Source organism: Anoplophora glabripennis, unplaced genomic scaffold (genome assembly GCF_000390285.2).
Source record: "Anoplophora glabripennis isolate ALB-LARVAE unplaced genomic scaffold, Agla_2.0 scaffold1329, whole genome shotgun sequence".
In the NCBI taxonomy this organism is placed as follows: domain Eukaryota; kingdom Metazoa; phylum Arthropoda; class Insecta; order Coleoptera; family Cerambycidae; genus Anoplophora; species Anoplophora glabripennis.
This window is the reverse complement of record NW_019417586.1, coordinates 45858-66785: the sequence shown is the minus strand read 5'-3', so window position 1 is coordinate 66785 and position 20928 is coordinate 45858. Positions and strand designations below refer to the sequence as shown.

Below are 20928 nucleotides of genomic sequence, written 5' to 3'. Positions count from 1 at the left end.
ACCATGGGGTAAACCAAATAAATTACTGGCTAAGTGTCTTTTTGGTAGTAGAAAATGTCAGGTTAATTTCAATATTGTAACTTGTTTAGTGCTTGTGAAAAAAATTGTTAAACAAATTTTATGTACCCCCTTTAAGGGGCTGTATCTTAACAAGGGATGCTCCAATGAAGTTTCTTTATAAGAAAGATCCTATCTATTTTTCGATGAGGAATCACCCCCTTAAATGTTTTACACTTATTTAGTTACACCCTGTATATACAAACTGCCTAATTAACGGCTCTCATAGCCGCCTGAGCTCAAATATCAGAGATAGCGGGACGTACTGGCGCTTAAAGTCACTTTTCACCTATCTTTCCAATACCGATCCTATATCTCATATCATTCTAATCCAAATTCCCTTTGTTAAAGTCAAACCTCTCATACATCCTATCTAAGGGATAGACAAGTTGTTACAAAATTAGATCGCGTCCTCTCACCTAGCCATGCCTAAACGCAATTTTACCAGGTTAGCTACATCTCGAGCAGAGTCCAGCGCGACGGCGCGAGAAGCCTATAATATGTCCAGAAACCCTGAGAGCCGCAACCTAATGGTAAGTGAAGCAACGGGAGATGAGGTACGACGACAATATCCAGACACCCTGAGAGCCACAATTTAAGGACAGGTGAAAGCGAGGTACGACGACAAATGCTTGGACTAATAAACCGAAGCGCGGAGCTTCAAAAAAATGGAAAGGAGTAGGGAAACAGAGTCATCCGTTTTTTGTCCATGTTTTTATATTGAAGTAAATTTTAAGCCGTCCGTCATGTCAATTTAAACTGCAACTGATGTTACACTTAAATGTATTAGGAGTTGGCATTAATTCCACGGTATGCCTGTGACACCTTCTGTTCAAAAGTCATACTTATATTGACCTTATATTATTCTACCGCTGTATAGCGAGGTTCTTATCCTAGCTATATATTGCAATTTAGTAATATCCCTGGTGGCAGAAATCGCCCTCTTAAGAGCTTATGTACAAAGAAAATATAGAGTAACTATATTTTCTATGGCTTATGTATATTGTATATGTCGTGGTTCGTGGTTCAGAACGATTTGTGCTATGCGATTTGTGGGATGCGTTGTAGACGCTGTTTGTTATAAATATTAAATAATACCTATATTTAAAGTTTTTTTATTGATATAGTGCTGATCGTAAGATGCCGCGTATTAAAGCATCGCCAAAAAAATGTATAAAAACCAACGTTCAACATCCAACCAATTCTTGGGTTATTTTATTAAAAGGTTGTAAATCGATTATTGATAAATTTATTATTATTATAGGTACATTTATTTTAGGTGAAGCAATAGAATTATCTGAACATACTGAATACACTGGAAGTGGAACCCCAGATATTGTTACTTTGAGACATCCTAGTACTGGGGACTCGGCAATATTTTTATTTTCTGCAGCAAATAATTCTGTTCAAGAAATTTTAACATTTGTTGAAGGAAAAAGATCATGGTTTATAGATGATTCAGTTAAAAGTGATGGGAAAATGCATCTCTCTACCCCAATAGATCCAATATTTTTAGGTACCTATATTTTTTTGACAAATTGCACATTCATTTCAATAAGGCCATATGTTCAACACTTAAATTTTATAGAAATGAGGGAAAGAATATTCATATAGTGGTAAATACATATCAGTGTATATTATTACATTCAGTTTTTGAAATTTTTCGTAGATTATTGAGACACGTAAATTCATACTAATTAGAAAATTTTGAAAAATTGTGTTGAAATTGTCTTGTGATACATGTGGCGTTATTGCAGAGTTAGAGAATGAGGTGATTATTTACTGTAGCATAAAGGGTTCAAAACTGATAAAGGTTACAAAATATAAAATAGTGTGATATTACTTTATCTTTTATGTGTATTCTCGTTAAGCAAAAATATACTTTTCTCTGATCCGTTTGACACAAGCAGTTATTTAAAATTGTAATTTTTTTTATTCTGGCAAAAATCAAACAAAAATATATTACCTACTGATATTCGAAGTGAAGTAATTTAGGAAGTATACCCCACTGTTTTTATCCTGATTTAGTCTTTTAAAATATGCTTGTGGAATTCATTCAAGTTCATTTAAATTTAATTTTCTGATGTGTTAGTTTGGCCTAGGGAAATATATTTTGTTTATTTTTTGCACCTGTAATAGCCGTTTTCTTTTATTCATGATTTCAGAATCATAACGCGTTATGATCTGAAATCTAGCAACCTGATTGGTTTCCATCGGATCGTAACGCGTTATGATTCCGAAATCATGAATAAAAGAAAAGGGCTAATATGTAATATCTCGAGCATACTTAACTGTCAATAAAATTTGCCTCTTTTGTGACTTTCAAAAAATTTTGATGAACAAATAAATTGTTTGATAGTTTGAAATATTCATACTTAGAGCAATTTTTTAAGAAATTACACATAATATATTGTTAATCTGTTCTGTGCATTTACATAGAGTTGAATACAGATTAGATATTACACTAGATAGCAGTGGTGGTTGGTGAAAATTAAAATGGTTACATTTTGATAATGAAGCGTAGGGTACCTTATTTTTTTAGGGAATTTCAGCTCTATTCACAGAGAACATCCATAAAAAACTGAAATTTACAAAATAAATTAAAATAGGGATTTCTACCCATATACATTTTAAAGAAAAAGATTGCACATATATAAGAAGTGCAGACAAAAAATAATTTAAAAGATATTGTTCTCGTTTGTTTCAAGTTAAATGACAACAAAATTAACAAATAATTAAAATAATAATGGGTACATATAGGGTGTAACTTTGAATGAATGAATTTATTCAGAGGCTTCCTTTGACATTTAGAAACACATATCAATAGTTAATTTTTTCAAATTCCGTCGTAAAACTTATTTTTTTTAAACCTATTTTTAGTAATTAAACTTATTTTTTTAAACCTTTTTTTTGGTAATTTTCTTACCCCACTACTGGAAAAGCTAGTGTAACCTCAAATAACGTTACGCTTTAGTTGCAGCGCATGCATAATTCCACACCATTCGCCGCGAGTTACTTTTGTTGAGTGGGTGTTCGCCACGCAAACATTACGTAAGGAGGTTCGATAGATCTCTTTTATTTATTTATTTATTTACTCTTAAAATATCCAACGGGTGAAATCCACTTACTTAAAGGATAAGTTTTAGTACAAGAAAAAAAATACATTAATGAAAAGAAGCACTCAAAATCATCCTAAAAATTAATATAAAAGTTACAAAAGAATAAAAAAAAGACCAATACACAACAATACAAAATTTTACTATCAATAGTAATATATACAGGGTGTCCCAAAAGTGACACCCGTCCTTCTGGGATTTGATTAAGGAGACAAAAACGAATTGAAAATCAAGAGTGGAAAATTTTCCGATTGTTTTCCGTTGTCGAGTTATTCAAAAAAATATTCAAAAAACTAAAAAAGTGAAAATCCATTTTTTTTCTCAAAACTAAATAAATCTTTTCTTTTAAATAACCCCAAAAGAAAAATCTAGGGGATTCAGATCTGGTGATCTAGGAGGCCATGGTCCACCTCTTCCAATCCATCTGTCTCGGAAATTTTGATTTAGATAACTAAATTTTATATTCGTAAACCATAATGTGATGGAGCTCCATCATGTTGAAACCAATAATTTAGTCTAACTGCTAACGGAATGTCATCCAGCAATGGCAATTGTAAGTTTTTATTTAAAAACATAGAGCTGCAGCAAATGCAGCTTTGAACTACATAAATATTTAATAACCCAGCCCAAATGTTTATTTATAGTTTTTTGAATAACTCAACAAAGAAAAACAATAGGAAAATTTCCACACTTGTTTTTGATTTGTTTTTGTTCCCTTAATCAAAATCCATAACGACAGGCGTCACTTTTGGGATACCCTGTATATAAGTGAAAGTCAATAAAATCAACCAACAGAACAGTCAAAAACAATGAAAAAATATACATATTAAAATTACAAAAAATTATACACAATAGACCTAATTAAAGTATGACATCTCTTATATTACAAAAAGTAATATCAAAACCCTCCATATTATTACAATTGCTCAACATTTGATATAAAGGAGACTTTAATAATAAATTGGTACGGGCAAAGGGTAACATAAATAGAGTATAGTTCCTAGAATTCACTCTCGGAACTCTATATGACAACTGCTGATTAATGGACTCACACTTAATTTTGAAGTGAATAATTTTATATAAAAATATTAAACTGTGCATGGTATGTCTGCTAGTAAGACTCTGTAGGTTAATCCGAGCACAGAATAATTCTTGTGGAGTACCTCGGGCAGGATAAACCCCATCCAACAGAAATGCGGCACATTTAAAAAATCTTCGTTGGACCCGTTCTGATAAGAAGGTATATGTAACATAAATTGGGTTCCATATAACTGAACCATATTCTAATTTAGATCTTACAAAAGTTGTATACAATAATCGCAGAGTGGACTGGTTTCAGAAATCTTCGAGAGTTTCTCAAAACAAATCTGAGACTCCTATACGCATCGGCTAAGAAACCGTGGATGTGCCGCAAGAAACTCGACTGCGCGTCAAAAATAATACCTAGGTCTTTAATACAATCAGGCCTCTTGAGAACACTGCCTTGCAATACATAATCGAACGTCATAGGCACTTTTTTCCTATGAGGACATAACATTACACTTGCTAATATTAAGAGGCAACGTGTTTTTATTACTCTGAAGATTCTCACAGTTCAAAACAGGGTTGATCTGACTAAATATTTTTACATCAGCATTTAATAAATAATTAATGTTTAGATCTTCCGCAATATCATTAATAGAAATATCAAACAGAAGAGGTCCAAGTATGGACTCTTGAGGTACACCTGATGTTTGAAGAAACGTATCTGATTTGAACCCACGATATTGCACATATTGGGATCGGTTACGGAGATATGAATGAAATAATTTTATTAAACTATTACATATACCTACATTGCTAAGTTTATTTAACAGTTTGGAGTGATCGAGTCTATCAAACGCTTTAGAAAAATCCGTATAAATGACGTCGACCTGACTTCCGACATCAAGAGCTGCAGAAATATATTGTGTCTTACACAGTAAGTTTGAAATTGTTGACCGTCCTTGTATGAACCCGTGCTGTTCAGGGATAATTATATTTGAAGTATGGGATGATATAAAATTGTGCAAAATAGTCTCAAACACCTTACAAAAATTGCTTAACATAGCAATGGGCCTATAATTTGAGAATTCATTTTTTGCTCCTTATGAACAGGCGTTATACGCGATACTTTCCAGACATCAGGAAATTCACCAGATGCAAGTATATGATTGAATAGGATAAGCAAAGGTTTGCAAAAGATTACAGCGCAATCTCTAATCAAGAATACTGGGGGCCCATACACATATTGTTTTTTAGTCTTTTAATTGCCTTTATAATATTGGACTCAGAGATTTTTATCAAATGTAATACATGACAATTGTTACTTTCCACAGTGTTATTAAATTCATCAGAGAAAACGAATGTGTCGCAAAAGAATGCCGCAAATGTGTCAATGATTAATTGAGGATCATTTATAACGTGGTCATTATTTATCATAGATGAAGGTATAGAACTGGTATCCTTTTTTGAATTCAGAAAACTCCAGAAAGTATTAGGATTGGATTTTATTGCGTTTTTAACGTCACTAATGAAATTGTTATAAGCATTTTTTTTTGTTAATTTTGAGGGATGATCATTTATTTTAAACTCGTCATAATCTTCCAGGAGGTTAGTAGATTTATAAATTTTTTTCTTGCGGGGCAGGCGGTGCGGGAGAGAAGCCTATGCTTATACATGAGCGTTTCGTTGTAGTACCAACCTTACACAAACTAATTTGAGTTGAACACATATAAGTTCGCATATATTTTTCGTGTTTAATGCACGGCAATTAACTTTTTATTTGAATAAGTGTCTATTTATTCATTAAGAGCTCGTAAAACTTTGGGTGAAATCTGGCAACATTGTACATCAGTATAGCGTGGTAGTAAAAGTTGGTTCAACTGTCAACTGTGCTTAGCACGCATACCGTAAACATGAATGAACATCCAAGATACAAAGGAAAAGTAATGACTAAAAAGTAATATAAAATGCGTATGAAATAGAATATGGATTAAGGAGAAAAAATTAAAATGTGCAAACCGAGAATCCATATGATAACTATCAAGAAGCTCAGTGTACGGTAGTGAGACGTCGCCTTGTCAAATTGAATGAATTATGACAGAACATCTATACTGTTTGTTTTGCAAAGAGATCCTTTCAATTTTTGTTTCAAATTACTATTATATTAAAATTTATTTAATATTAATTATTACTACATATGTTTTCAACTGGAATAATTTTATAGTCTATAATCTAGTTATTCAAATATAGCGCGTCAGTAGAATCGTTAAATACAGCGTACAGTGTTGCCATGTTTCCTTTCGTTGAATCAGATGTTTGTTCAAATTTGTCAAAACTATCTATTCATTCCATTATCTATAATTACAATGTAAGTGCATATTTTTATAGTTTTAAAATGTTTAGTAATATTTAATTCTTTAATTACAATTTTATTTTCCCGATTTTTAGTTTTTAAGAGCAATATTCAAGTTTGTCTAAAGTTTTTCCCAACTCCCATAAGTGTGTATAAGAGCATAATTTTTAATATAATTTTTCAAAAAAATTACATTGGCAATCGATCTGATATTTTTACGAGGCAGTTTGCATATTTATTAACAGACTTCAATAGCTTTGAAAACTTTCTTACCGCTTTTTTTCGGTATTGAACCTCCTTAACAAGTAACCTAGCAAAAAACTCGAGCAGTAATAGTCCAGATGGTATCTGTTTCAAAGAGTCCATATTTGAGTGAATCGTATATCTACGGAGATTTTTGGCTTTTCGGCTTTCAAATATCACTTTTGGCGCCACAACAATACGTAAAAAAAAATTTGAAAAATTTTTCTACCTATTATGTATCTATCTATCTGTAAGAGTTGATTTTAGGCGAAAATGGAAGAGGAAAAAAATGTTTGTAATTAAATTTTACAAAATAAGACATGCTTCAAATCAAATGAATCATGATTATTATTGTAAAAATCGAAAAAATCGCCAAAAATGGGGTTAAAAAACATTATTTTTCAGGGAAATTTTTTTGGGTCTTTAAGTGGGTATAGGACCTTCATACTCGGCTGAAGAAAAGTTTATGTTATGTAGAATCATCACACCAAGTTTCATCAAAATCGTTTCGATAGATTTTGCATTATAATTTTGCAATCCAGATTTTGAAAAAAAATCGCAAATTTTCAAAATTTTGCACAGCAAAAATCAAGGCCTTTAGATATTTGAAAATTTAATCACATACAGAAGGGCTCTCAAGCTTTCAAACGCTTTTGAAAAATTCGAATTCGTCAATTGGGAGAGCTCTGGCGCTTGTCATTGGTCGAATTTTTGTACTATAATTTTGTAATTTTGTAATATAATGAGTTAATTTCTCATTTACTTATATTTTAAACAGTAAATAATATTTGAATTATACTTTAATCATAAAAAAATGATGATTAAATTAATAATTAATTAATTAATTAGTTAATTACTAATTTTCGACATATTTTGAAAATAATTGTTGTTTAAACAATTTTAGAATATTTAAATAAATTTGTTTTTGATCCTTGATAAACAGTAAAGAAGTTTATGCACTTACCTTTGATACCATAAAAAAATAAAGTTGATAATTAAAGGAAGTTTAAAGATAAATAATTATCGGACTGTTGAAAGACCAATAATTATTAATGATAGGTATTTGAAAATACTCTAATTGTTTTTTTTTTAAATCGCAAGACATTGATTTAAAAGAAAAATCATCAAAATCGGACCTCTAGAAGCTGAGATATTAAAAATTTATTAAGCGCGTCGCGGTTTTGAACTCGCCGATTGACTTTCGAGCAGGCCGAAGCGGCCGCGCTCTCTGCTTCTCTCACCACCACCACCCGTAAGATTTTCTTGAATTTCTCGCTTGCATAAATAACTTTAAATTTGTTTTAAAGTAGGTTGCCAATGAAGAAAAGTATTGCAAACTTAGACCTGGTAAGAACTCGGAATACCAAAGGTATTTTTCGAAAAATTAGCCCGGATGTCCCAGTACATTTAGTGTAAATGACGGTTAATTTTGATCGGCTATAACTACGTAACTAATTGACCAACCGATCTGTTTTTTTTTTAAAGAAGCGTCTTTCCAATAACTTTTAAAACCTGCTTTAAAAATTTTATTTGATTGAATATTCGCAGTTATTCTAATTGTTTATAAATACAAAAATTCGACCAATGTTTAAACAAGCGCCAGAGCTCTCCTAATTGGCAGATTCAAATTTTTCAAAAAGCCTTTGAAAGCTTGAGAGCCCTTCTATATGTGATTAAATTTTCAAGTATTTAAGGGCCTTGGTTTTTGCTGTGCAAAATTTTAAAAATTTGCAATTTTTGTTTCAAAATCTGGATTGCAAAATTATTATGCAAAATCTATCGAATCGATTTTGATGAAATTTGGTGTGATGATTCTACATAACATGAACTTTTCTTGAGCCAAGTATGGTCCTATACCCAACTTAAAGACCCCAAAAAAATTCTATAAAAAATAATGTTTTTTAACCCAATTTTTGTGAATTTTTCGATTTTTACCATAATAATCATGATTCATTCGATTTGTAACTAGTCATGTTTTGTAAAAAATTTAATTACAAACATTTTTTTCCTCTTCCAGTTTCGCCTAAAATCAACTCTTGAAAAGATACATAATTAAATAGGAAGAACATGATATTTTTCGAATTTTTTTAACATATTGTGCCGCCAAAAGTTAAGCCCACGTTTTTTTTATGCGCATAGAAAAATTTTCATTCCTAGTGATATTTGAAAGCCAAAAATCTCCGTCACCCAAACCAAAACCTAGTCTATAATCAGTAATGATAAATACACACAAATAAATAGTCTGTTGATGGCTTTCAGCGGCGAAAAACATACAAAGCAGTTATATGTAGATGTACTGTCTCCATATTGGAAACTGACACCATTCGCTTCGTCACTATTTATCCGCATTGGAGATAGTGTTGTGAAGGGAGATCTTCACATGTATTGTGGGTTTCCTACAATGCATGTATTTGTGATACATGATTACAGTGGCGGCGTACATAAGTATTTAAGTGCATTTTAAAAAACTAATTATAACTCGACTATGTATTTTATTAAAAAAAAAAGAATTTCAGATTTGTATTCACTTAGAGTTACACCCTGTATAAAATATTTTTGAGTGGGTGAAGCTCCCTTGAATCTTGTTGTACCATGCCAAAACTACTTTTTTGCATTAATTGTATTTAGACATCATTTTTAGATTTTATTTTGAATATTTAGGCATTTGTTACTAGCTGTTTATTGAATATTGGCGTAATTTTACTAGCTGTTTACTAAGTATTGGCGTAATTAATAATTACAGTAATTATTTTAGTACCTTTAGAAAAGAGTAAAAACGTGAGAAAATATGTTATTTTAAATGCGTTTATACAGTGATTGAAACAGTGTGAAACAGAAAAAATATTTTTATAAATCATTAATAAATCATTACTTACAAGTCTAAAAAATATCCCTAATAAAGAATTTCACAAAACAAAAATAATGTTTCTCATGTAAAATAAATTTATAAATATAAATTGCATAAAACTTTGTTTTTATCATGTTTCTATAAAAAAAAGGTCTTATTTCACTTAATATAATGAATAAAATTGCTATTTTACTCACATCCAATTTGATGCAGTTAGTCTTATATCATTAATAATGCATCATATACGAGCCATGCCACAAGCATCAGATTTTTGTATTGTATCTAGAGTGCCATCTTTTAGATCCCAGCTCGAGACATTCTTATTTGGCTAGGATAGGACATAATGCAAAACTGAAACTATCTGACCTAAGAAAGCAATGCAAGTGAAATTTTTTTAACAAGGCTACGGTCACAACGAAGTAACCAAAAACAATAATCTGATTATAAGAAAGTCTCTTTGAAGGAAAATATAAGTCTTTCCGATATCAATTGAAGACCCAATAGATTGACAGTATGTACCAGGTTCGGTCGCTGACGCAGCAACTCGGCATTGAAATATTTGAAAATTTTGAAATTTTAATTTATTATAGGCACTTTCTATCAACCATTCACATTACAATTGCTAAAGGCAGAAATAAGAAGGATATTTTGTTTACTAATATTATCACATGGCATTGTGGAGACCTTTTGAACAAAACGAAATTTACAACCAATATAATAAAATGTTTGAGGACATAAATAATTAAAATATGTTGTTGGCCAAATGACGATATAATAGAAATTTTCTTCTACCTTTAGCAGAAAACTTTTTTGGGGTCGCCTATGACACTCATTAAATTTGATTGCTCGGTTTTTTATACATGTTCAACTGACGGAAAGTCTATAACATATGTCACATAAAATCAACTTTAAAAAATAAAGCCTTTTTCTGCCAGAAAAATGAAACATAAGAAAATACAGACATGGTTTGACAACATGAGATATTTACAATTAAATATTCTTATTTCTTTAAACTAAAAAATTTTGGAAATCGGTAATATTGTTTCTCTTTTCAATAATGTTTAAATTTCTATGATGTCTAGCAAGAGAAAAAAGTTATGAACAAAACAAATTATGAGTTCTAGGTAGAGTGCCTCTAGCGGCGTATAATGAAACTTTTCTCTTACTGGCCCAATAGAGCTTCATCTTAGTAGGTGTGTCAAATGAGAGACTAATCAAACTTGAATTAAATAAGTTATTTAAATAGAAAAATTAAAAAAATAACTGATAAGTTGTAACTTGTAAACTAGACAATTTGAAAAAATTTTCATTACATACTGCTATTATTTTAATCCGTAGACGCACGTAAAAAATGTTTTTTGATGCCTTTATGCTCGTAAAAACAAATTTGAGATCTATGACCAACTTTGTGAGTAATCATAAAAAAAAACGATAAAAAAGTACCGAAAGTTTACTGTCGTCTAACTTTTTTATTTTAAGAGATAGAGAAAACTTATTTCAATAAAATTTAATGGCAAAATTGATGCCTTTCACCTAGTGTATACGGATTTTTGAAGTATCGTATGTAATTTGCTGCGCCCTCTACGCGGACAAAGAAAAATTGTTATCGAAGGAGGCTATGCCACAAAAAATTGCTTGTTTTTTCCTCTTTCATGCGATATACTACATATCGCTTTATCTTTTATATGTATAAAATTTTTATAATTTTGGTATCAAAAATTAGGTTAATGTAGAAATTGTTTTAAACACGTCAACTACAAAAAATTGAATGAATATTGTTTATAAAAACATATAGGTTTTGTGGACTGTATTTATAATGGAAAATGCGATTTCTTCGTTTAACAAAAACGAGGTTTTATTCTTTAATTAATGAGTTTACAGAAAAATGACTACATAAAAATAATGACAAAACAAACGAATCATGAAACTCGATCTTTTATTTACGTTTCTAACGTTCTTTTTATTATTTTATTTCTATGTACACTCGGTTCTCGTTCCAATTCTCAACAAATATAAGGCTTGTTTTGGTTGTGCCAGCGGACAGTCTTAGAATAGTTCAAAATAATTACCCAACTATATTGTCAGTATGTCTTGGCTTAGATGTTCTTATGAATGAAATGGTCAACTGATTTGAACTGTCCTAGAACAGTTATGTGTCGGAACTAAATCAAAACTATAATACAGGGGTCGGCATAAGTCAGGCAACGCTCTCGAAAAATCGGCATAAGTCCGGCAACGCTCATAAGTCTGGCAACGCTGTCGAAAAAGATTAAAACGAAGCATGTTCGTGCTTCAGAGTTCAGACAGTTGTGTCTGTGTCATAAATATGATAACACGTGCTCGGCGAGTAGACTCGTTTTCAGAATGAAAATTAATTCTCTTAATGCAAATTGGTTGCCTGACTTATGCCGACCCCTGTATTTGTAATTTGTTTTCACGAGCATCAAGGCCTCAAAAAATTTAACAAAAATCGTAAAAATTTTTGTTGTACATTGTGTATTAAGCGAGATACATAGGAGTGGCCCTCTTATACGAGGGTGGTCTGAAAAGTTTCCGACCTAACAAAGATACAAGACATTTTTTCAGTTTTTTTTTTATTTTTCAACATAGTCTCCTTGTAACTTTACACACTTCTCCCAGCAATGTTCCCATCTCTGTAACCCGTCCAAATAGTACTCGGCCTTTTTATCTGCAAAATAATTGTTCACGAAGGTGATTGCCTCTTCATTCGACGAAAATCTCTGTCCTCCGAGTGCAATTTTTAGATGAGGGAACAAAAAGAAGTCGCTTGGGGCTAGATCTGGTGAGTAAGGCGGATGGTCAAGCAGTTCAAACCGTAATTTGTGGATTTTCGCCATGGCAACCGCTGAGGTGTGAGACGGTGCGTTGTCTTGGTGAAACAGGATTTTCTTTTTCTGCAAATGTAGCCGTTTTTCCGCAAGTTCTGCCTTTAGCTTGTCAAGTAATGATGCGTAGTATGCTCCTGTAATGGTTTTTCCTTTTTGAAGATAATCGATTAAAATAACTCCATGACTATCCCAAAAAACAGTCGCCACCACTTTCCCAGCCAAAAAAACGTTTTTGCTCTTTTTGGAGCCGGTTCCTCCTTTGCAGTCCACTGTTTGGACTGTATTTTTGTTTCGGGCGTATAATGGTGTATCCAAGTTTCATCTACAGTAATTAATCGGCGCCAAAACTCGGATTTATTGCGCCTAAACTGCGCCAACAGAGCATTGGAAATGTTCATTCGAACACGTTTTTGGTCTAACGTGAGCAAACGCGGCACCCAACGCGCGGACAGCTTTCTCATGTTTAAATGTTGATTTAATATGTGACAAACACGTTCTTTTGACATGTTCATAACCTCTGCTATCTCTCTCACTTTAATTCGGCGGTCGTCTAGCACCATTTGGTGAACTTTGGTGATGTTTTCATCGGTAGTTGCAGTTTTTGGACGTCCCGAACGTTCATCGTCTCCCAAGCTCTTACGGCCACGTTTAAAATCAGCTGCCCAAAATTTCACTTTCACATACACAGAATCCAACTCATCTTTGATTTGCGTAGGATTGCCTTTCAAAAACAAATATTTAATGACAGCTCGATACTCGATTTTGTGCATTTTCATAAAAACACTCACATCAACTCACTCAAACGACTGTTACATAACAACTGCGCGCCCAAAATGGCTGAAACTTTGGTGAGAAATTGTCAACAGATGAACAACGAAATTCACTAACTTTTATTTACGAGTGCTGCCATCTTCATGTTGAAGTCGGAAACTTTTCAGACTACCCTCGTAGTAGACAGCCTGTACGATTTTTCGCGTTTTTTGACCAACAACTGCCAATATCTCAATATAGATGCATATTTTTGAAAAAAAATTTCAAATAAAAGTTATTCAAAATTAAATTTTCTACAAAACTGTTCCAATGAAAAATTTCAATTTTCCAAATAGTTTTCCTGCATAGCTTTTAAATGAAGTACAGATTATGTGAAAATTAATGTTTTGGAGCCAAAATAATATCAATTCATTTTTAAAAAACAAAAGTGAATTAGAGAAAAGAAGATTGTGGAAAATTCTTGGAAAATCTTGTACAGTTTTCCGAGGTTTGAATATTTATGACCATCAAATGTATCATTTTATAGGTTTTCAAGGGTGTACATTGCAAATTAATTATGAGCGTTTTAATATTTTCCAGAAAAATCTGTTTTCTTTAAAAAAATTTTATGACAGCGATGAAGCAGATTTACATAAGAAACCTAGATATAGAAGCCCATAAAAAATTGTTAAAGATAATAAATAAAAAAAGTCATTTTTAATTACATGGAAACATGCCTAGAAAAATGGTATTTATTATCACATTTATTTCGGTTTTTTTTCTAAAAGATGGAGCAGTAAAAGCTCAATTCTGGCGTAAATTATAAAATTTGTTTTCTATGTTCATGGTCTACCTCGAATTATTTTCACTGGAATTTACAAAAACTGTAGCGATTTTTTTTATTTCATATCTAACTACGACACTGGATTCAGCATCCCCTAAAACGGTTTTATGCCAAATTTCGTAAATAAATATTTAATAATGAGGGATTTATAACCAAAAATAAATTTTGGAATATATTACATGAACTTCCAGTACAAGAAAGAGTACTTAAGTGTTCATTTTCAGTTAGATGGATGTCTTATTTACAATACAAGAGTTGTTACCGAATGACTTCATGTTAACTTTCCTAACCGATGGATAGATAGAAAGAGCCCCCTAATTAAATGGTCACCCAGGTCCCCGGACTTTTTTTACGGTGTGCCATAAAATCCAAGTCACGCCTAGGTTATAGAGAAAAGTTGTGTGCAGCAACTTTAGAATGTTGAAAGAAATATTCCTAAGGGATTCGAAAAGTGCATCAAAATTAGCGGTGGCCTTGTGGAGGCTACAAAAATTTTAAATGTCATTGTAATTGTGGTGTTAAATTTATTATATTATTGTATAAAAGCATAAAATTAATTTCTCATTTTTTTTTAATATTTTTTCATTTTTTTAAAGTATTTATTTACGAAATTTGGCATTAAACCGTTTTAGGGGATGCTGAATCCAGTGCCGTAGTTAGATTTGAAATAAAAAAATCGCTAAACAGTTTTTGTAAAATTTCATAGTGAAAAAAATTCAAAGTAGGCCTTGAACATAAAAATTAAATTTTAATATTTTGCGCCATAATAGAGTTTTTACTGCTCCATCTTCTAGAAAAAAACCCGAAACAAATCGGATAATAAATACCATTTTTCTAGACCTGTTTCCATTTGAAATGGGTCACATGGTACATATAAGATAATAAAAAAAATATATTAATGTAATTTTTTTTATTATATCTTTGCAGCTCCAGATAATTCCTTCCCTATTAAATTCCTAAAATTAAAATTTTCAATTTCATCAAGTATATTACAAATTTCACTAAGATTTTTCTGGAAATTATTAAAAAGTGCATAATTAATTCGTTATGTATACCCTGGAAAACCTATAAAATACATATTCAGACCTCGAAAAATTATATAAGATTTTCCAATAATTTTCTAATTTTCTAATTCACTTTTGTTATTTAAAAATGAATGACTATTATTTTGGCTCTAAAATATTAATTACATATATAATTATATTTCATTTAAAAAATATACGGGAAAACTATTGGGAAAATCGAAATTTTATAGGAAATTTAATTTTGAATAACTTATTTGAAATTTCATTGAGTTATTGGCAGTTTTTTGTCAAAAAACGCGAAAAATCATAAAGTTTACAAAAAAATATATATTTTCTGCTATATCTTCATAATGTGCTGACTGAATTGAATGAAATTTACGACAGCGTATTCAGTTAATTAGACCTTTTGTTGAACTTAATATTAACTTTGTGGTTTTAATCAGTGGCGTGCTACTGGAGGTGCCGCCCCATTTTCCTAAGAAAAAAATACGCCACCAGCAGTTTTTTTGTAGAAGTAATGTTAGATTCAGGTACTGTTATGTTAAATGAATAAAAAATGTTTCATGGTATTTTTTTCTTGAGAAAATGGACTAGCACCTTCAGTAGCACGCCACTGGTTAATGCTATGAGGTTAATATTACATTCAATAAATAATTAAGTGAAATACACTGTAATAAATTTAATTCAAATCGTTCAGCGTAATATGATGACCAAAAATATATATTTTTTTGGAAACTTGAACACCCTGTATCTCGAATACCACGTCCTCCAGGAAAAAAGTTTATCGAGCAAACTCTACTTATTCTTTGGCAACTAATCTATTCCTGCAGTTTCTGTATTTCAAGTGAATTCATCCTGTATATACATATACAGGGTGAGGGTCCAGATCTTAATAAACAGACTTCGGAAAAGTACTAAACAACAAACATTAACATCACTGCTCTATGAACATAGGCGCAGAAAGCCACCGTTTACGAGATACAGGGCGTTGAAATTAACAAAAATAAAACAATTTTTTTAAATAAATTTCTGGAAAACCGCTTCATCAAATTTATCCAAAGGTACACATAGTTTTTTTCAAATATTTGAATAATATTAGTCGTCATTTTAATCATTTTATTTGAGTAAATGCTCAAAAATACTCCTATTTCCACAAACAGAGGCGTGACATCTTTTTAGTAGCGAAAATGTAATTTGTTCGAAATTTATTGTTGCTTGAATCTGATGAAAGGCATTATTTATTCTTTCTTCTAAGGGACTTTATTCTTGAATTATAGGGAGTAGAAGGAACGAGAGAAAGGGGGCGTGTCTCTACTAAAACTCATTAATCGGTATTCTGGAATGGTGTTCTATTGAGTGCGCCATTATTCCATTGCTAGAAATTGGCCTCAATGATTTGGGATCGAGGGGGATTATCCCTCTTTATCCTGCCTCATCTCGTGTAGGCCTGGACAGCCTTCGTAGGTGGGCCCCATCCGTCGCCTACCCCGACCGCAAATGCGGCCAGTGTAGGCGCTTTGTGGGACCTCCTTTTGTCTTGGCTGGGCCCTGCCGGCTAGGGCCCATTCTTCTGGCGCTCTTCTTGCTTCGCCGGCTCGTCTGTGTAAACCCCGGGGGTGGTGTCATGTTTATGTGTGGTATGGTTGGGTAGGGTAGTGCGGCTATGCAGCCTGGGATGCGCTTTGCTAAGGTGGCCCTTAGGCTAGCGCAGGAGGGGAGGGGTAAGGAGGGTATGGGGGGGGGGTATGTGTGTGTGTCGTTGTCTTCGTTTCTTGATCTGCCGTTACGTGAGAGCGATAAAGTAAGTCATAGAAATCCGTGCGATAGTGAATCTTATTGTGGAAGGGCGAAATGGGCGGTGACTATTAGACGCCTTCATTATAGCCATCTTTCTCTATCGCACGGATTTCTACGGGCGGTGACTATGAGACTCCTTCATTATAGCCCTCCTTCTCTATCGCATGGATTTCTATGTCTTACTTTATCGCTCTCATGTAACGGCAGATGGACCATTGGTACTTTCCGAACCTGTATGTTCCAAAGAAGCTTCGTGGTTACGACAGCCTCGCGTAACGTTCCCAAAAGTGTTAAATCACTCCTTATTCCACACGCCCGACTTTACACCCACACGACACGACATACAGAAAAGTTTTTTTAAATAAACACTTCCACACAACCGCTTATACTCCACGTACCATTCATTCCGAAACTTCCGAACGTACAATTTGTCTTTTGACTTCCCCCTTTTTTCCATATCGAGATAAGGCATAGGTCGTCTTCTACAAGCATTGATACAAAACAAATATTAACAAAGAACCGTTATAATCGTGCACTGGGCGACGTATTGTATAAACTGTTTAAAGGCAGGCGATGGGCGATGACAGTGCTGCTTCAATTTCCGCGTCACTCGTTCCCCCACGCTGCCGCCGTAGTTTACTCGCGGCGGCTGCCTCGTTGCCATGACAACTGCCGTAAACAACGCTACGTACAGACTGTTTCAATGTTCGTCACTTGCTTATACTATACGTTGTATGGTATATACGAGGCTGATGTTCGCGCTCAACGAAGGCAATGTTTTCTTAGAAGGCGTTCACCGCGCGACTATTCTGTTTATTTCTGCGTATAAAACAAACACAATACATTTTCAATATAGAATTATACCTAAATTATAAAATTTATATAAAATTAAAAATAATTTTAAGTTGCACAACCAAACGAAAATTTTACCTGAAGCGGTGCGTCACTTGCGTCACCTGGCGAGCCGCCACTGTTTTTTGTTCTACTTTACATCCAATACGATCCTACTATGGTAGTCACTGATTTTGTAGTTTGGCTGTAATTTCATTTTGATCTTTAAGTCATTCTACCTGCCAATTCTTCATGAGTGTTTACTACGATAAAATATTTCCCATGTTACTTTTCATTTTGTCATTTTTCGATATGGATACACATATACGAAGAATTGGAATTATTTATAACATGCCTAGTTTTATTGAAATAATTCATAAAAACAGTCAAATACAATAAAAAATGCTGGATAAAAGTAAAAAAGTTGAGGTTATTAAATTCAGTACTTATAACTTATTATAAAAACTGTTCAAAATGACCCCCGTTGTTTCTACAACAAAAGTTAATTCGTCGAAGAAAGTTAAAGGATACCCTTTGCAGTTCTTAAGGGTTATTTTTTAAAACATTTATGGCATTTTGGATAGGCCTCTACAACTCAATTCAGTGTTAGATGTGAAATTCTGCACTGTTGTTTTTAGTATGCTCAAAGATAATAGTCACAAGGTGTGAACTCTGGTGAACGTACAGGCCAGTTAACAGGAAATTATCCCCTCCACCGTCCATCGACGAGGCAATCTTTGGTTCAGATACTGCCGGACATTTACAGTGAAATGTGGTGGAGCGCCATCATGCATAAACCATATGTAAGCTCTGAGTATAACGGCACGTCTTCCAATAACTCGGGTTTTACAAAAATTCTAAATCAAATTCCCCATTCAGTCTATTGTGTAGAATAACAGGGCCAATAATAATATTGTCCCAAACAAGATCAAACTGGAATTACAGTCAATCTACAAAATCAGAGCCTACTAGCACTTTGTTCAATATTGTAATATGGGTAGCAGTTGTAAGTTTTAAAAAACACTATAACACCAAAATCTGTAGATTGAAAGCAAAAGTCCACACCCCAAAATAATCAAAATCATATAATACGTATTCGAGTTATTTACAAAATTCAAAAAATTTTCACGAACTTTGAGGCTATCTAGTGGCCAAACAAAGCGATTTTGGAAATAGGTGAATTAGCCTAAATCTGACTATTTTATGTCCACGAATCTGTGTACTTCTGTTGTACACGTTAGTCTGGGACACCCTGTATACAGAACCAATACATCATCAAAAAATAATGTTAGTTTGCTAAATAAACTATACCCGACAAATGTTTAATTTTTGAGATACAGCACGTTGAAGTTTCCCGAAGAAAAAATTATTTTTCGAAGTTTTCTGTAGGTGATGAAGTTTCACCCATAAGATTTTTATAAATGATTTGGCACTGTACGTGTGATCTTTGTAGAATTTTTCAATTTTTTTACTTTACCAGTGGCAGAGAATATAGAGGTCCCTATTGCTTTAGTAAAAAAATATTAGTACGTCAGTGGCTTTAAATTTAAAAAAATATATATTTTTTGGATTCTCCATTTAATTTGGGACAAAAAATTATCCTTGTAAGTTTTTCGTAAATATTACCATTTTCAAGTAAATTTTATTTACTTATTATTATTACTATTAGAATAGACCTACAAATTACAGTTGAATTAACGACAGTAAAATAATTGCTATTAAGTCATTAATTAATATTTAATAAAACTATTGAAAATAATTACAGTTACATAACATCTAATGACGTTGTTCGAAATGCCCGCCTGCTGCATTAATACACACACATTTCACATCTTCGTATTAAAGAATTTATACCCGCGATGATTTCATGTGGCATCTGTTTGAAATTGTCACAGGCGTCTATTATTCTTCTCTGCAACTGATTTCTTGTCGAATTGGTACAAAGTAATCATCATCTTTCAAAGTTTCCCATTCATAGTAGCCAAGGGGGTTAAAATCTGGTGATTTAGGAGGCCAAGGCACCAGTCCCTCCACATTAAACAACGGTTCATATGGCAAACGTCCTATCCAATCCTAATTTGCATTCATCCAGTTAGAAACTATGTATTTAGCCAGAGCAAGCTGGAATCATTTTGAACCAACTGTGATATGTATGGTTTAAGGGAATATCTTCCATTAATTGAAATGATTTATTTTCCAAAAGAATAGCAAATGGTAATGAATTTAGCTTTGGAGGTAATACATAAAGTCCACAAATATTTCCACCTATCACACCTAACTAGATGCTGAAACTAAATACTTGCTGGTTAATTCGATTTAATAAATAAAATTACTAGCACATTATAATTTCTTCTGCAAACTGATTATTTGTTACGATGTTACAAGTACGTATTGTTTGTCAAAGTCATTTGATTTTTAATAATTGGCATTAATACATTTACGGAAATTGCGATAGCGGCACCAAAGAATCTTGAAGAATGTCGAAGGCGTCTTACGATTTGAGAACCTCTCGACTTATCCGATTTTTATTGATACTTATATTAGAATTAGGCAAATTATGTTTAGGCAAGTAAAACAATAACATAGTAAATAATGAATTCACATAGTAATATGTCCATGTGTATTGTATAGTAATAAGTAAATAAATTTTACTTGAAAATGGTAATAGTTACGAAAAACTTACAAAGATAATTTTTTGTTCCAAATTAAATGGAGAATCCAAAAAATAATTATTTTTTAAATGTAAAGTCAGTGAGCAATCTGTTCAAGAATATCGAAGGCGTTTTCTGAGTAGGAGAACTCCGACTTATCAAGTTTTTATTGATACTCATATTAGATTTATACAATTAGGTTTAGGTAAGAGATATGAAAATCTACACTAAAAACATCGCCATCGGTCTGAGTGAAAGCAAAAAGGTATGAAGTGAATCCATTGAGTGAAATCATTGAGTACATTTTCAGTCAATAATGGGTAATTTTACACACTTTTGATAATATTTGAACTAAAACTGATAGTTTCAGTGTAAAATTTTAGTTGTACAGTCGACGCAACATAAAGGTTTTCAACCTAAAAGGCATACTACTTTTAGAGGGGCGAGCCGGTGGACTATTAATAGGAATTTTAGGCGGCATCAATAATTAGGGGCGTGTCTCGTGTCATATTTTTTTTGTGTAGCCACGTGTGTGACGACA

The 20928-nt window shown here is 32.6% G+C and overlaps 1 protein-coding gene across 1 annotated transcript in view; it reads left to right on the top strand.

Annotated features, from left to right (window-relative positions):
- The first annotated feature begins 1023 nt into the window (after nucleotides 1-1023).
- The window catches only part of LOC108914880 (ribonuclease H2 subunit B), a 41842-nt gene continuing 21937 nt past the window's right edge, over nucleotides 1024-20928 (top strand). The window contains exons 1-2 of the mRNA XM_018720796.1: nucleotides 1024-1282; nucleotides 1337-1573. Coding sequence (XP_018576312.1) covers nucleotides 1198-1282; nucleotides 1337-1573 — 322 coding nt within the window. The 5' untranslated portion in view covers nucleotides 1024-1197. The remainder of the gene's footprint in view (nucleotides 1283-1336; nucleotides 1574-20928) is intronic.